Source organism: Phoxinus phoxinus (assembly GCF_949152265.1).
Source record: "Phoxinus phoxinus genome assembly, chromosome: 16".
In the NCBI taxonomy this organism is placed as follows: Eukaryota; Metazoa; Chordata; class Actinopteri; order Cypriniformes; family Leuciscidae; genus Phoxinus; species Phoxinus phoxinus.
The window spans coordinates 31749340-31767182 of NC_136891.1; the positions used below are offsets into that span (position 1 = coordinate 31749340).

Genomic DNA, 17843 nt, shown 5'->3' on the forward strand with positions numbered 1-17843 from the left:
AAGAGGATGCGATCTAACACAGATGGGCCTGGTTTAGCATAATTGCAATATAAACGAATTTTGCCTGCTTATTGACACGGAAGTGCATTTCTAACAGCTTACGTGTTACTAATTTCCATACATAAAATTAAATTCTGGCTTCACAATTGATAATAAAGATGATTTTAGGTAATTTATATATTTTTATCATTAATAGGCTACTATATTTATTAAAAGAAAACACGTCTTCATGTCTTAGTAAAACCAAAAAGTAGCTACATTAACAGTATTATAGATTTTGATTAAAAAGCCAACAAGTGAATACTTGTGAAGTTTGCAAATTGTTTTTTTGAATAACTTATGTAGATGTCCCACTCAGCCTGATTGCTTCCAGTTTTCTGAAGAGGGTGTCAGATGGTGTTTAAAGATGAACAGTTTGTTAATAAATACATAAATTGTGAAAAATTCACCATAGTGGCCTTCATTACAATCTATTTAAACAAAACACATACAATTTTAATACATTCTATTTCTAACTGATTTAGGTTGTTTAAAATGCAATTTACCAAAAAGTGTCCCACTTTACCTGACTTCACCCTATGTTTTTAAACTGTCCCTTTTGGTCTTTTCTATTATAATTGTCTCGTTGTTTTATTTGCAGTGTTAAAAATTTTAACAAAAATCAATGTAAACTGGGGGGAAATTGACAAGTTTTGAGAATACATGTCACTGAAAAAAGATGGCAAACAGACTTGTTTTAATTTGTTGAGGTAATTGTTCGATTTCTCTCATAAAAAAAGAGAGAATTAGAATATTTGGATATGTAATATGGCAAGCAACAGGATCAGATTTCTCGATTTATTACTAGAGGGCAGCAACAAAGAAGAGTAGAAGAGACATGTAATTTTATATTGTACATATGAAAATGAAAGAGGAGTGTTGCTCATAAAATTGCAGGAAAAATTAATCCAAGACATGTCATTGAAAAAATCTGTTGGCAAGAAAACAAGGTACGAAAGATGAGGTGTTGCAATATATAAAAGCAACAAGATTATATTTGAGAATATAAGGAATCTTTTTTTCCTAATTTAGTAGGCTAAGAGTATCCTTTCCGCATAGAGTGGTGCATGACATCACGTTGTAGGCCAAAACGCAGAAACGAGTTAGCATTTTAGCACCGGTTCCATCGTGCCAAAGTCAATGTTTTTTTTTTTAATGGTGTTTTGGTTAAATGGCTGAAATAAGGTCTGTGGTGAACACAATCTCAAGACACTTTCATGTTTTATTCTAAATCCATCAAAATTACCACTCAGTCCGCTTTTACAGCATTGTTATGGTTATAATTGTGCTCTTAAAAACTAATCTAACTCAAACGTTCTGGGAAAATGTTTTTAGATAAAAACTGAAAGAGTTGTCTGAACCTTAGTGATGGTTGAATTCATGGGACTGTGGTGTAGTTCGTTTATAGCCTAAATTTAGCTTTTTACTTCCGACGACTATACAATTAGGCTTCAAAAATCATAAAAGTTTTGTTCATCTGTGATAGTTATCTACAAAACGTGTATTTATCTTAAACTTTTGTTTCTCACAGAGCCTTTTTCCCCGCTTCTCGTCGTGACCGCATTACCAGCTCGGGTGCATTATTTTTCTAATAATTCAACGGCCTGCCGTCAATTATTCCTTAGGCTACTGAAGTGAGAGTCTATTTAGAATAAGACAATCTGGACTTATAGTAAACCTCTGGGTACCACCATCACATGAAGTGAAGAGGCAGACCATCTGGCTAAACTGGCTTTCAAACATTTACAAACTGACATTCAAGTGTCAAAGAGTAGGCTAAAGCAGAAGTAAAAGGGTTAATAGCAACTGAAATAAGAAAGAAATGGCAGAAGGAGTGGGAGAGTTGAACACAAGGTAGACACTTTCATCACATTCAAGAAAAAGTAGGTCTAGAAATAAGAAAATTTGCCAACAGGAAAGAAGACGTTTCAATCTCAAGAATGCGTATTGGACATTGTTGTGGTCAAGCAGAACACGTACTTATAGAGTGTGATGCATATAAAAGAGAAAGATTTCAACTAATTCAAGCTTTAAGATCTTTGGCAATAAATCATTTGTCACTGCGGGTTCTGTTAGGAAATGGCCGAAAACAATCAAGAAAATTTCATGACTTATTTATTTTCTTAAAAGAAACAAGACTAATCCATATAATTTAAGATACCGTTGTATTAACCCATTCGTATTGTTTACCAACTTCCCAACCAGTATGCGCTCCACACTCCTCTCCAGTAGGTGGCGGGAATGCAAGATTGGTTGGTTGGTTTGACCACCGCCGTTAAGCACCAGAAGAAGAATCACACAGACGACATGTTTTCAGTGCTGAAATATGCAGTTACCCCTTTCGCAAGAAATACCCTGGCAAAAATGCACTACAGTTCGGAGGTCAGCATTAGGCTTTTGCCCAGTTATAAGTGCTCTTTTGAAGACCCAGTGCACGTGACCGTGAGTGGCTTAAATCCACAACAACGCGTGAATCTGCGCTCTAAAATCACCGATGAAAAGGGACATGTTTTCAAGGCTTCTGCCACCTACCAAGCAGACAGCAGTGGTCAGGTTGACCTGAACCGCGACCCTTCTCTTGGTGGCAGCTTTACCGGAGTTGAACCGATGGGCTTATTCTGGGCACTAAAAGCAGACGTCGTAAGCAGCAAATTTACACTAATAGACGTGACGCGCACTCAACTTGTTGACCTTGAATGTGTCAGTGACGATAAAGTCATCGCCAAAGTTACTAACGAGAGACACTGCATGGCCGATGGTGTCCGGAGAATCCCTGTTACTGAAGGCAGGATCAGAGGAACTCTTTTTATGCCACCTGGTCAGTTATTTTAGCTGTAGTATCTACTGTCATAACGATTAGTTTGTCCATATAGCATTGGTTCTCAACCAGGAGGCCGCTAGTATGACTTAAAGAAATAATTAAATTATAACGCTCAAGATGAACTCTAGATGCGAAGTTTTTGGCCATAATCTGTTTTGTAGCAGCGCCTTGTGGTGAAAACGGAGAAGTGTAGTGTAACACTATTCCTTACTTCTATTATCAATCACAAATTCATGCTGGCCATTATTATTTTAATCAGGCCTATCAAAGGAAGAGTTTTTAATGCTGATTTTCTAATTTTTCAGGTAAAGGACCATTTCCTGGTATTTTGGATACCAATGTGTTTAGAGGAGGTCCGTTTGAGTTGAGGGCAGCTCTGCTGGCAAAAAGGGGATTTGCTGTTTTAGCCTTTGCTTTCCAAGGTTACCAAGATTTACTCAAAAAAGTTGACAAATTTGACCTTGAGTATTTTGAAGAAGGTATAGATTTCTTGCGACAACAGCAAGAGGTTAGTATAACCATTCATGCACATTCCTTATATTGTTTTTATAATCTAAATAAAATGAAGCTAATTACAAAGGATAAGAATCACAAATTCAATTCCAACACCACTATTTTTTTATTCAAAGGTCAAAGATCAAAAAATTGGCCTACTGTCCATTTCAAAGAGTGGAGATCTCGCTTTGTCAATGGCAACATTCCTGCCTGGTATATCGGCTACTATTTGTATCAATGGATGCAATGCCAATACTGTGGTCCCGATCTACTACAAAGACATCTGTATTCCACCCCTCAAGTTCGACGTAAAGAAATCAAAAATGACACCGTCAGGCCTTGTGGATATTGGGGATTGCATGAACGACCCAATGTCCAAAGAAGAACTTCCTAGCGTTATTCCCATTGAGCGTGCCTCTGGTAAATTCATGTTTATAATGTCAGAAGCTGACAGGAATTGGCGAAGTGCCTATTATGCAAAACTTGCATGCGACAGACTCAAAGCGCATGGGAAAAATAACTACGAGCTGGTGAGGTATGAAAAAGCGGGTCACTTTATTGAGGTGCCTTATATGCCCTTTTGTGTCGCTAATTTTCATGCTGCAGCTAACCATGTGGTTTTCTTTGGCGGGGAACCCAAGGCTCATTCAGAAGCACAGTTGGACGCATGGCAGAGGATTGTGAATTTTTTCAAAAAACACCTATCGGCTGCTGATCACAACTGCAGATCTATGCTGTAAGAAAAGGGCATTTACAGTATAGTAGTCATGACATCCAATTATAATGTCTATATTATAAATCTGTTAAATTATAAATCTCATGTTTTAAAAATATTTTAATTATAGTGATAATAATGGTTGATTTGCTTCTAAATCTATTGATGTTTATATCACCCTGGGCTCACCCTGTGGTCTGTGTGGGTCCTAACACCCCAGTATAGTGATTGGGACTCTATACTGTCAAAGAGCACTGTCCTTCGAATGAGACGTTAAACCGAGGTCCTGACTCTCTGTGGTCATTAAAAATCCCAGGATGTCTTTCGAAAGAGTAGGGGTGTAACCCCGGCATCCTGGCCAAATTTGCCCAGTGGCCTCTGTCCATCATGGCCTCCTAATCATCCCCATATACTGATTGGCTGATCACTGTCTCCTCTCCACCAGTAAGCTGGTGTGTGGTGGGCGTTCTGGCACAAAATGGCTGTCATCGCATGATCATCCCAAGCGGATGCTGCACATTGGTGGTAGTTGAGGAGATTCCCCCTTCTATGTAAAGCGCTTTAAGTGCATAGAAAGGCGCTATTTAAATGTAATGAGTTATTATTATTATTATTATTATAATAACTGCTTTCGTTCAACATTGATAATGTTTCTCGGGCATCATACTTTGTATGCCACTGCTATGATTTGTATGCCACTGCACAGATTTGTATGCCACTGCTATGATTTGTATGCCACTGCACAGATTTGTATGCCACTGCTATGATTTGTATGCCACTGCTATGATTTGTATGCCACTGCACAGATTTGTATGCCACTGCTATGATTTGTATGCCACTGCACAGATTTGTATGCCACTGCTATGATTTGTATGCCACTGCACAGATTTGTATGCCACTGCTATGATTTGTATGCCACTGCACAGATTTGTATGCCACTGCTATGATTTGTATGCCACTGCACAGATTTGTATGCCACTGCTATGATTTGTATGCCACTGCACAGATTTTTCAACACTGCTATGCCACAGTTTTGAATTATAACTTAGCACTTATTTCATGTCATTTTAAATCATATTGTAACTAATACTCTCTTTACTGGTGCTGTTGATCTGCATTCTTGTTTTTGCATTCTCTCTGTTAGTATCTCCATACTACGTCAATTTTATTGTACAGCCCCTGGTGCCTTCATTTCAAATAACTCTTGATTACATCTTCATCCTTAGTGGAGGATAAAAAGCAGGTTGTTTTCCTCTTCAGTGTTTTCTTTCCTAGTGAATGTTTATGTCTAGATAAACATGCCATCATACAGACACTGATGAGATATGCAACCATGGGCATTGGTTACAAGTGAGTTACTGTATGCACCTTACACACATAGAGCTTCCAATGAAGAACAATTAAATATCTTGAGATGATGTCTGTTTTTTTATATATGTTCTATTATTAATTATTCTTAGTAATTATTTTATAACTTTTGATTAATTTATAATGCTGATTCTAAGAGGTGACCTCATATTTGTCTGATTTACATCATTTTTTACTTTGATTTTTGACTATATTTACATCTAAATTGTTGCTCGATGGAATGAGCTGCATCCACAAATGATTATTAGGAAGCCAATAATTCAAAATAATCTTTCTGTGCCACAGCAATACTATTGTTTAATGTGATATTTAAAGGGCTAGTTCAATCATAAATCAAAATTCTTTAAATTACTCTTCACCCTCAAGATTCAAGTTTTTCATTCTCACAATTAAAGTCAATGGGGTAACTGTGTGTGTGTGTGTGTGTGTGTGTGTGTGTGTGTGTGTGTGTGTGTGTGTGTGCATGTTTGTGTGTGTTCCAGAGAAGAAATGGAGTCAGACAGGGTTAGAACAACATGATGGTGAGTTAATTATGACAGAATTTTTAATCTTTTTATCCCTTTCAAATTTATTGCAGTGTAACTGATATGATTCTACATACGCCAATACATCAAAGCCAATCTCACTGTATGAATGCTGAGGATTGGTTACTTTCAGATTTATCAACACTTTTTTTTTCTTCTTTTTTTCATGTAAATGGATGAGATCTCTGCGCAAATCTCCAGTGGTACTTATTGCACATCTTTTAGAGAGCACTATGACAAGGAAACACTCTAGCAGGCCTTGTTATTTAACCCGCACTACTCAAGTGGAAGCGCTGAAGAGTTCTTATGTTGATTAACTGAACGGGTTCATATCTATAGAGGAGCTGTTACTATAATGTGCAGTGCATGGCATTCTCATGAATTGATTGTGTTACTTTAACTTTGTTGTTTTTCAGAAACATCATTTGGTTACTAAAAAGTATGTTTAAAACATTTAAAGAATGTTTTCCAGCCTATATTCCTGCACCAATAATTACTGCTGTGGATGCCAGTATAAGCTCTACAACAAAGAACATCTTTATTATGGTAATGAATAGATGAGGCTCGGTTGCTAGCGTGTTTTCTGGCCTGCATTTTGTGAGTGCTACAGAGGTCTTTTGCTCTATTTATGAGCTTTTTTTATATATAATGATTTACTTGTCTTAAAATAGTCTCTGGACAATGTTAGGATATATTAGCATGAGTAAAGACCCTTTGTCTAAGCAGCAGTGCAGCTCAGCTAGTGCTGAGAATAATACAGCAGATTGCAGTTTCCATAATCACCTAAGGGAAATAAAATATAAAGTCTTAAATCAGATTGGATTTAGATTGACATCGATTTAGGAGAAAATGGGTCTTAAAAATTATAGGGTGAAGAAAAGGCAAAACCAGCCTACAAATTTATTTATTTTTTTACAATCACAAATGATATCTATATAGAAAACTTAGTAACTTGGGTATATAGCCTAACTCTTGTGACAACATCCTTGTGTGACAACTAGCCACAGTCTTATTTCATGCAGGCTTTAGAGATTCCTCATGGGTTGTCTAAAATTTCCCCTGACCATAAGGAACACTGACCTTCCTATTATAGAAACAAACAAACCAAAGCAACACGTAGACAAATTCAATGCAGTGTGAGTAGCATATAGGCTGCTGTTTTCAAGGTTTGCACAATCAGAAGACACTGCAAAGAATAATTAAAGAATAGTAGCCTATATGATGGCGTTTTGCTCACTTCATTAACTATTTATTATTCACAATAAGGAAAACTCTTCAAGTACCGTATCTGTTCCGATGGTTCTGTTAATACCTTAACAGACATGATTTGTTCGCGTGCAGGTTATGTCTGCAGTATCTCGCCAAATACAAGCTCATTATCTCTAATATCCTCACGCGCCTCAGAAGACGCGTAACGGACGGGTACCGTGACGTTTTATTGTACGCGCCCACCTTTCATTTGAAGAAATAAAGCGCTATTGTCACTCAATGAAGCCTGTTCGCTAAAAACCCAGTAGTCAGATCACACACTGTCACGAATTTAACGTGATATGCGTTTACCAAAATCTTTTATTTTTTTGACACTTGGATTTGGCTGATCATTGATTCATAACGATCTCATACGGGTATGTTATTTCTCTATCGTATTGTCTAAGGCTTATCATGCACTGTTTAGACATCATTATTTGCATACGTTTACATATTTTATTAACCCAGTGCTCGCGAAATATTGCATGTAACCCGCAATGTCCGTCTATTGGCTAGTGAAATGAATTAAGCTGAGGGATGTTGCGTGAGACAAAGCGCGTGAACATCGCTCCATCATTGTGATCTTATTGGGATATGTGCTATGAAAACGAAATCGTGCCTTTTTATATGTGAAATATGCTTTTCAATATCGCGATTCTGAAAAGGTAGTTATAGCAACTAGACAACTAGGCTACGCAATGCAAATTTAACCAAATATGCAATCCTATCTGGGATACATGCTCGGGAAAGATCTCCGTTCAGCGTTTTTTCAAAATGTTTCACGTTTTCGATAATTTAGAGAAACTGGAGAAACCCCGCGTGTTAATCATGATGGACACGACATCATAACGCTCAAGCTCTATTCACTAATAACGTGCGCGCGGAGAGCCGAAGAATTATATTGGCGCTTCGGATATGAATGATGATGGAGGCGGAAAACGCGGAGAGCTGGTTTCCTCTGTCAGAAAACGGAAACACAAGTTTAAACGCCTCGAACCTGGGTTTCCTAAACCCGTCGTCTCCGGTGGGTCTGTGGGGTGATGCTCAGGATAAAGAGGTGACTCGGCTGGAGGAGATCCTGCACGCGCAGGAACGAGCCTACAAAGATTTCACCACCACCATTCAAGTTTTCATCCTCATCGGCTCCCTTTTGGGTAAGTAGCCTATACAAACACCGAAACACGAGAATGAACATGTTTGGCTGTTCGTCAGCAAATGTGTGGGGATTGTACTGATCTCGAAATATATTTTAATAAAACAAACAATCACATCTAACTTTATTGATGTGATAAATCCAATATGAGCATATTTGGTTATTGGCCAATGTGCCATGTGAATGAGTATCCACTCTCAGGCTTACAGTTGTTGCACAAATTATAGCCTATTTGAAATGCGAAAATTGAACAAACATTAGGCTTACAGGATATTTTCCGTGATAAATCGCATTTGAGCAGATGTTACAGTATATGTTCTGATCTGTAGCCTAAATGATCAGATCAGGTGAGATTTTTTATGTAATTGTAATCAAAAGTTGTTAATTATTGAGCATTCACTGACACACAAGTGTTGTAATTCTTTTCTCTTCACAATCTGCACACTATGAACACTTGATGTTGAAAGTGATTAAAAAAGCAAAAATTAAGTAGTCCATTTAAACATTACTTAACAAGGTCACATTTTGAAATGTGTTCCTTGAATAAATATTTACTTAGCCTACTTTATTGTTGTTAACTCAAAATATTAAAGTGCACAATTTATACTGTGAGAAATATCCATCCCACAAGCTTTTTTCCCGAATAATTTATGCTTGGTCAAAGCAGGGGTACTTATGGGAGGAATTAAATGTGTTATTAAGAATTTAGTTTTTTCTTTTTATAGTATTACTGGTGTTGTTCAAAATAATATTTTGTGTGATTACAGTTTTCTCTTTCGTAATGTTGCCGATCTCTGCAGTGAAAGTGCAGCTTTACATGCACTTCTTTTGAGAACGAGTTTATTAAATTAATGACCTCAACTCGGTGATCATTTCCATTCTCTAATCTGCTCACATTTCTCTAATATGCAGTATCTTTCTTAAATAAAACTACAATTTAATCACAAATCTGAGTCGATCGTCGCAAATTGCTGTTTCAAATAGCTAACTCAAACAATTAAACAACTTGGAGATTTTTATAGTACATCACTACTCAACTGGAGAATTATGCTGGCGGTGATGGTTTGTGCAAACAGCTTGTTTTCACTAAAAGCTAAACTTGTAGATAAGAAAAGAAAATGTAGATAATACTGCTAATCAAAGGATTTGCCATGCCTGAGATGCTTCCAAGAAAATGTGTTAAGAAGATGACTGTGAATTCTTACACATTGCAGCAACATGATTATCACATCTAAGCCATTGACCATGTGACAAATCAGGAGCAAAGAAACTAGTGTTTTTTCTCGGTTCATTCATGCTTCAATCAATACAAACAGAGATGTGTAATGTTTTCACAATCAGTTTGATGTCACATGGTAGATTTCTAAGGAGGATTTTAACTACACGGCAGCCACTCACTCACAATGATGCCAAGGACAGAAAAAGGCTGGATTTTGTTTACACAGATTACATAGGAGCTGTGGGACACGATTGATAATCTTATCTTCTTAAATTCATGTGTATTCACACCATCCTGTGCCTGGTGCCAATGGAAATGATGCAAAATTTGCAGAAAGAAAATCTTTCAGAGCCCTCCTCAGAATAAATTATATTTTAGCATTTATTATAGTATAATGTCCCTTTGTTCTGCTTTTTTTTTTTTCTTTTTCTGAAGGAAGGCAATTTCATAAGGCTCAACCAAATGCGACATCACATGACTAATTAGCCTGCAGAATGCTTAGTATAAATGTTTGTAATCTGAAGATCAGTCTCTGCTCTGGATTAGGGCTCAAGTTTCAGAAAAACTTTTGTGTTTCTGACATTCATTGTGATTTCTAGTTATAGGAAGTCATTGTGGCAATGGGTTAGTCATTATTGCACTAGTTATTACGTTTTATCCTTTGCATTCATTTAACAAACAGCTTGCCTCATGTACCCTTTAAATAAAAAAAAAGAATACAATTGTTTGATAGCATGATATTTAACATCTTTATTTTTTTTGCTGTTTATACATTCATTATTACATGAGTAAAATGCAAAAACATTGAATCATTCTCAGTCAAAGACTTTAAAGGGACAGTTGACCCAAAAATGAAAATTCTGTCATCATTTACTCACCCTCGTGATGATCCAAACCTGTATGAGTTCCTTTTTGGGTGAACTATAATTCTAAAAACATGGCAAGATTTGATACTATATGTCCTGACAATTGTATTACTTTTGAGTGATTTTTCAGTGATTAAGATTCATTAAACACATTGTAATTACAGCTAAGTTAGTTGTTTGAAGATGTCAGAAAGGAGCAGCCAACATCCATTTTCACTCTTCAGAATTCTCAAACGAATTAGAAAGAGTTGAGAAACCACTAAAGAAGCTCCTGTGAAGTCTAAATACCACTGTTGACCACAAACTTTCTGGGGACCTCTGGGAACAAATGTACAATTGTCCGGCACTGTCAGTGTGCACTCTAAATGTCAACAGGGTAATAACACAGAGGCAGCTGCAGACGGATTCCTCTGTGCTGTGCCCGTTACACCTGCATGGTAATGGGAAAAGATGAAAGTCACGATCTCTGCGAAAAAGATGCACCTTCCGAAAGTGTGTCAAGCGTAATAATGGAGCTGGCTGGAGCACCTGTCACCTAAGTGCTCCGTTCGCATCAACATCCAAGAAGAGAATCACCTCAGGCTCCATTTCAATTCAAGGCGTGTGAATTCCTGATGTCCATGCATCATTTCTTAAAAGAAAAAAAACTTTGTTTTCCTCTTGAAATGACATGTTCCATTTTAATTTAGCCGCAGGCAGTGCGGGTAACACAAGTAACAACAAGTAACGCATTACTTTTACATTTATTTCTGTTTAATTTTTTTCAAATAAGTAACTCCGGTTACTTTGTTTTTCCATTTATTGACTGACAGCTCTCATTGAGAGAAATCGTGAGTAAGTCCAGAGGCGTTGTCTGAACATGATGTAGTTTTAGAAAAAATGTGAGCAGATATTTACTCATCTTGCAAAAAACAAACAGATTCAGTATTACTCAAAATAAATAAAACAGTGAAATGCAATCTCAGAATATTACACAAACCTGCAATAATTAATTATGTTACACAAATATAATGTATGTAGTTAATCTCAATTATTTTAACATTTACAGATTGGCCCCATTCACTTCCATTGTAAGTGCCTCACGGTGACCCACATTTGTGCCTTTTGTTTTTTTGTGTGTTTTGTTTTTGTTGTTTGAGGGAAAAAAGGGTCAAGTGAAAATGTATTTTCCCTATGGTAATTAACACTTTTATTTTAGCTTAACGTCCATTGAACCTGGAATATTCCTTTTAAAAGATGAAATACCCAACCGGTGTCTCAACTCAAGTGAACATCTCAATATTGCAATCACTTGTTAAGATGTATGCATGCTACGGTGTAATTTCTTCAACAAATCTTCTGTGCTGTGAGGCTTGTTTGTCATTCATCACAGCATAAGAATAACATACTGTTTACTGCCAGAATTTCCCCGTTTAAAGCTGGCAACCTTCAGGTACCTCATTGCCATGGGAACTGCTGTAAGGCTGCACATTCAACTGTGTGTTCTTAGATACTGACCTAGGCTTGTGAATCTTCAACCTTTTCATCTCTTTCTCCCCAGGCAATATTGCAGTGCTTTGGTGCACTTGTTACACCAACGTCTTCAAGTCTGTCACAAATCTCTTCATCAAGAACCTGGCGTTTTCTGGCATTTGTGCTGGGTTGGTGTGTGTGCCCTTTGACATAGCCTTGAATGCCAGCCCCCTCTGCTGCCTCTGGGTTCACACACTCCTGCTTTGCAAAACCATCAAGTTCCTACACAGACTTTTCTGCTCCGCCACTGTGCTAAGCTTCGCTGTCATTGCCCTGGACAGGTGAGTGGAAACACATTTATTCATCTTATGCTTTTAACTGAAGTGCATTTGTCTCAGCTTTGAGATCACTATAATTCAGCCTCAACCAAACAATCATCAAAAACATTTGTTAAGATAGAGTAAAAGATCTTGAACCAAAAAAAATCTGGAACCAGACCCACATCAATATGTTGGGTCTGGGTACACACCATTGGCAGGGCTCAATCCAAAGGGGCGGATTTTCAAATTCTCTCTGCACGCAATAGGATAGCGCTACAACCAACCAGAGCAACTAAGAAGGTGACGTAGTCACTGCCATTCGTTGTTCTTTTCTCAAATAAAAGCTTAACTCCAAGTCTTCTAGAGTCGCGGCTAAAGCCGATTCGAAAGACCGCTGTTCGCCAGCAGCAGAAATCATCTTCTTTGTTTTCAAGTAGCAGGGAATTCACGCGTAACCGTCGCAACTCTGCCGTCATTATGTTAAGCCCGCCCACTGACTCCATACACGATGTGATTGGCCTGACTAGAGTTTGGTTTTTCCAGCTCGCAAGCCAACAGAGAGTTGCTAGACGACCGCAAGGGTGCGTCTAGATTTCTAGGCTAGGAAACCCTTACAGTTGTACTCAACCCATGGGCACCAGCTGTTTCACAGACTAGTGCTTCCATTGCAACATACCCTTTATCAATTCATTGAATTATTTATTTTGCTTGGCACAGAAGCCTTTCTTGATACCAGCATTTTTTCACTTCAGAAAAAAAATCATAGACACACCATGCCGACACAAATCGCATAATAAAACATACTGATAACCATATTTGACAGATTTGTTTTGATTTCTTTAGTATTTTCTGAGATTTCAGTTATGAATCAATAAAATACATCTATGTTTTTGTACACACATAAGGCGTTTTAACTGTGATATTAAAATAAACAATTTAGTCCTTTAAACAGTATCAAGGTTATGTAATTGGGGCAACTATAGGGCTGGGAGCCGACAAGCGATTCTAATTCAAAACCAGAACCAAAAAATAAATTTATCCCAACTACTCTAGTCCAATTCCCAAACAGTTGACTCTTATGAGTGAGTTTTTTTTAGTGATCAAATCAAATAAAAACTCTTCAGTGCGACCAACCGATTTCCGAAAAAATCATTATCTTTTAGCAAATCAAACGTATAGTTTACCATTGTATTATAATGCTTGTGAGACCTAATATTGCTACAGATTGGTTAATATGTGTAGTTAATTTAATAAGATGTGGTTTACATGCTCATTGAAATCCAATCATTTCAAGAGGATGGATATTAGTGTTGTCAAAAGTACCGACTTCGGTACCAAGTCGGTACTGAATTTTTAAAAATGTGACGCTTTGAGCGCTGTTGAGCGGAATCATAAACACCTCTGATTGGCCATTGTGTTCACGAGCTCATCGGATATGTCTGTGATTGGCTACAATGATCAACGCATGGGAGCGTTTGAGAGCACACGGAAGTCTTTGAAAGCAGGAGCATTTGAAAGCAAAAGCAGGCGTCTATCAGCACCAGTGGATCGATCCGCTGATAGACGTCTGCTTTCAAACGCTCACGTGTGTATCTGTGTAATCGCTCGCTGAAGAGCGTTATTGATGTATATTTACAACATGTTTTTGAAGCGCTGACCATTGTAGCCAATCACAGACATATTTGATGAGCGCATGACAATGGCCGGCCATTCCGAGGTGTTTACGATTCTGCTTAACAGCGCTCAAAGCGTCACATTTTGAAAAATTTCCGTACCGGCTTGGTACCGAAGTCAGTACTTTTGACAACACTAATGGATATGTATATGAGACAAATAGGGCTGGGAACCAACATTAGAACCACTTCCAATAAAATATAATAAACACCAACTGTGCGAACGGGGGTTCCCCATGCAGATTGCGCTAGATTGACTAACGGGAAGATAGACAATGGACCTTTTTTGTCTGCTAATTGTAATCCTCTCTTTCGCTTCCAGGTACTACTCAGTGTTGTATCCGCTGGAGAGAAAGATATCAGATGCCAAATCCAGAGACCTGGTCATCTACATCTGGGTGCATGCCGTGGTGGCCAGTGTCCCTGTTTTCGCTATAAGCAATGTGACGGATGTCTACGCCACCTCATCTTGTTCTGACGGCCAATCGTTTGGACATCTGGTTTACTTGGTCACATACAGCATCACCACGCTTATTTTACCACTAGCAGTGGTGTTTCTAGCCATGGCACTAATCCGCCGTGCATTAAGCAGCAGCCAGAAGAAGAAAGTGATCATCGCAGCGCTGCGCACCCCTCAGAACAGCATTTCCATTCCGTATGTGTCTCAGCGCGAGTCTGAACTTCATGCCACTCTGTTGTCCATCGTCCTAGTCTTTGCACTCTGCAGCACTCCCTACGCCGCTCTGGTGATATACCGTGCAGTGCTGGGGGCTGCAAAAGCCTCGTCTTGGTTAAAACTGACTGCTGTGTGGCTTCCAAAGGTCTCTCTCCTCACCAACCCACTGTTTCTCCTCACGGTAAATCGCTCTATGCGACGTTGCCTTCTCGATATGCTAGCACGGTTGCACCGACGCTATAGCCGAAGGAACATGGTCAGCATTGGAGGTCTGGCTGAGGTAGGGCCACTAGGGGGCGAGACTGTGGTTCGCTCCGGTAGTCAACTCCTAGAGATGTTCAATATCGGCCAACAGCAGATCTTCAGACCGAATGAGGAAGAAGAAGATGAGAATGAAATTTCATCTGTGGCTTCCGCCAACTTCCAACCCAAAGATGAGGGACAGGGTGGCAATGGAATGCTAGCAGGAGATCTGCGTCCGCTAAAGTCAGAGGACGGGGTTAAAGAAGAGGGCTTGGTGTTACCAAAACATTCCCCTATTCAGTCATGTGCCTACTCCTCTTCGCAGGTTGCCCCCGCGACTCCCACGGACCCCGAGGATGCGACGCAGTTTGGTTTCGGGCCGTTTGAGCTGCCTCCTCAATGGCTGCCTGAAACCAGGAACAGTAAGAAAAGACTCCTTCCTCCGTTGGGTAACACACCAGAGGAGCTGATCCAGACCAAGCAGCCTAGAGTTCGACCCGAGAGACGCATCAGTAGAAACAATAAAGTTAGTACTTTCCCTAATGTGGACGCCTAAAACACAGTGCCATGGACCAAATCATTAAAAGCCAAGAAAAAAGTCTGTTTTATATCTAAAGTTTTTTGGGAATAATTTTCTATGTGAGTGCAGAACAGTGAAGGAGAACTCATGGAGAGTTTACGTTTACAGTAGGAAGTAGGTCGAGTTTTCATGCTCTCTTGCTGTCTGTTTGGGCGATTTAATAGACATTCGTTGATCTCCATGAACTGACGGAACCGGAAAATGATCTTTCACAGGAAATGCAAGAAACACCATGGTAGGCATGGATTGTTTGATATTTGTTTTGTTGGAATGGTGAATAAAATTAATCACAATCATTTTTATGTAGATATGTCCATGCTGTGATGAATGTGACTAATGTGTCCTGCTCAACTTGTTGAAGCATCACCTCACTGCCCACATTTTATTTAGCAACATAATCTATTTCAAAGAGCTAGAAACGAGTTTACTCCCCCAATTAAAGCATATAAATTAACTTTTATGTGCACTACCATTACAATGCTATTAAAATGCTGCCATGACCACATGCTGGTAATGGAAAACCAATGTGGGTTTAATGCACAAACACCCAATAATGCTGTTGGCATTTCTTAGAGAAAGATGATTTATTATTGACAAAAAATGGCGAAGAAACCTTTAATCCCATCCACTGAAGAAGTGTTCAGATTATATACATATTACCTTTAAGAACAAGCCGTGGTCAGTGGTCAGGTATTATCAAGATTTGCAAATGTAGATGGGAAAAAGAATGCATTTTAATACGCAACTATGAATTATTTAATCAGTTCGTCTGCAGACGAATATGGCTTTCCTGTTAGAGAACAGGAGAGTATATATGGGGTGAAACACTATAAGAAGACATCCACTGCTTAGAGGTCTGTTGACAGTAAAGTGTTGTTTGGAACAATATAGTTCTGCATAAGCATTGTGACTCACAGGCTTTCATTTAATTATACCTTTTCTTCAAAAGCCAGGCCATTCTCCGGCTAATTACACATGCATTTGTATTTCTTACATAATCAGTTATTTGGAAGAAATCCTTTCTCTTCCAATAGAATATGTCCAGCTATTTTCAAAATAAGCATAGGGTCGGTAAAAAACGATCATTTAAATACTCAGTCTAGTAAAACAATGCATAAAGGAACATTGTTTTGACTGAAATTTTCAGAAAATCTCTATTTCTTGGCTGTGGTTCATTAAATCTGTTTTACTGAGTGACCAGTTACTCATTCATTGACCCGTATTTTTTTTTTTTTTAAAGCATGTCTCATTAAACGCATTTCATAAAAAAAGAAACATTGTTTCTCTGAGTTAATCGCCTTTTATGGCAAAGCTAAAGATTAGGCACTTGCATGTGACTGAGAGGAAAAAAAAATATTAAAAAGGGCAGCGTGTTTCCCCCCATATGCCAGTTTTAATGTCAATAATTAAAATGTCTTGATGTATTTTAAAGATTTAATGTGTTATCCTTTCTAATATAGCTACACCACAACGGGTATGTGGAAATAACATAATACTTTGTGCTCCACCAGAAAGCTTGAATGTATAAAAAGGTCAAGTGAAAGTGTTGTTTTTAACTACAGTGATTGTCATCCATTTACTTGCCACTTTTAAAACATTTTAAAAAAAGAATAATAATAATGCCATTTTCATGATTTCCAAAGCATTAGTTAAATTGTCTGATGGAAGCAGGACATTTATCTCAAATTTATCTAAACTAAATGCCTACAAATTGGAGGCAAGGGTTTTTTAATTAGAGTTGCTTAGCAACTGATAACCCAGCTTGTGCCATGCAATGTTTGACTCAATTATACGAGAGTTTCCTGGCTTTTTGTTGCGTTATTCCAATTGCTTTTATTAAACATCTTAAATAATTGTCTCTGATGTCAACCTTAAATCTGTACAGGTCCTCATAGGCTGATCATATTTTCTTTCTTCTATTGAGTAAGCATAAAGCAACTTTAGAAACCCTCTGTTTGAATGTGTTATTATGAGTATTATTAATATTTTTTGTATGTTTCCGTTATTACTTGTTGACTTAATTTGACATAATATTAATATTAATAATGATACTTCTACTAATAAATTAAACTTATTTGAAATTAAGCCTGTAAGTGTTACGTGAATACTAATAGCTGATTACAGAAAATCAGTTTATGCAGTTATTTATGATGATTTATTTAAAATGATTTATGTGCTTATGAATACCTTTAGAAAGCTGATATCTAGTTAAGATGTGCTGTTAGAATCATAGCTTATCAAAGTCAAATCTCCGTCACAGATTCTTTGCGTTTGAGTGCTCCTGGCAGAGTTATTAATAACACATTGACCAGCTGGGGCCTTTGGCCTGAGGACGTGAGCCTCTTTCAAGAGAATTGGCCACATGATAGAGGCTCACGGCTACAGACTCAGACAAGTGTCTTCTCGGAGTAAACGGAGCCCATCTGAATTCTGCCTGCCCACCAGCATCTT

At 38.1% G+C, this 17843-nt stretch overlaps 2 protein-coding genes across 3 annotated transcripts; both read left to right on the forward strand.

Annotated features, from left to right (window-relative positions):
• Positions 1-2252: 2252 nt before the first annotated feature.
• Positions 2253-5703, forward strand: acot20 (acyl-CoA thioesterase 20). The gene is made up of 3 exons (XM_079583696.1): positions 2253-2857; positions 3166-3368; positions 3490-5703. Exons 1-3 carry the CDS (start codon positions 2281-2283, stop codon positions 4093-4095), a joined length of 1386 nt encoding a protein of 461 aa, XP_079439822.1. The 5' UTR covers positions 2253-2280; the 3' UTR covers positions 4096-5703.
• Positions 5279-17388, forward strand: gpr176 (G protein-coupled receptor 176). 2 transcript variants are annotated; one of them, XM_079583694.1, is made up of 4 exons: positions 5279-5420; positions 5921-5959; positions 11989-12241; positions 14216-17387. In XM_079583694.1, the coding sequence occupies exons 1-4, from the start codon at positions 5396-5398 to the stop codon at positions 15366-15368; spliced, it is 1470 nt and encodes a 489-aa protein (XP_079439820.1). In that variant the 5' UTR covers positions 5279-5395; the 3' UTR covers positions 15369-17387. The 2 variants fall into 2 exon arrangements, with proteins under 2 accessions (XP_079439820.1, XP_079439819.1); XM_079583693.1 differs by lacking the exons at positions 5279-5420; positions 5921-5959 and adding an exon at positions 7368-8364 and having other exon boundaries at positions 14216-17388.
• Positions 17389-17843: the final 455 nt, after the last annotated feature.

What these genes read in the sequence shown, in the direction of transcription:
- gpr176 (XM_079583693.1), top strand. Translation starts at nt 8,130, where the DNA reads ATGATGATGGAGGCGGAAAACGCGGAGAGCTGGTTTCCTCTGTCAGAA. An exon ending in CCTCATCGGCTCCCTTTTGG is followed by an intron (nt 8,365 to 11,988) that starts GTAAGTAGCCTA and finishes CTTTCTCCCCAG; the next exon opens with GCAATATTGCAGTGCTTTGG. An exon ending in GCTGTCATTGCCCTGGACAG is followed by an intron (nt 12,242 to 14,215) that starts GTGAGTGGAAAC and finishes TTTCGCTTCCAG; the next exon opens with GTACTACTCAGTGTTGTATC.
- acot20 (XM_079583696.1), top strand. Translation starts at nt 2,281, where the DNA reads ATGCAAGATTGGTTGGTTGGTTTGACCACCGCCGTTAAGCACCAGAAG. An exon ending in AACTCTTTTTATGCCACCTG is followed by an intron (nt 2,858 to 3,165) that starts GTCAGTTATTTT and finishes CTAATTTTTCAG; the next exon opens with GTAAAGGACCATTTCCTGGT. An exon ending in TCTTGCGACAACAGCAAGAG is followed by an intron (nt 3,369 to 3,489) that starts GTTAGTATAACC and finishes TTTTATTCAAAG; the next exon opens with GTCAAAGATCAAAAAATTGG.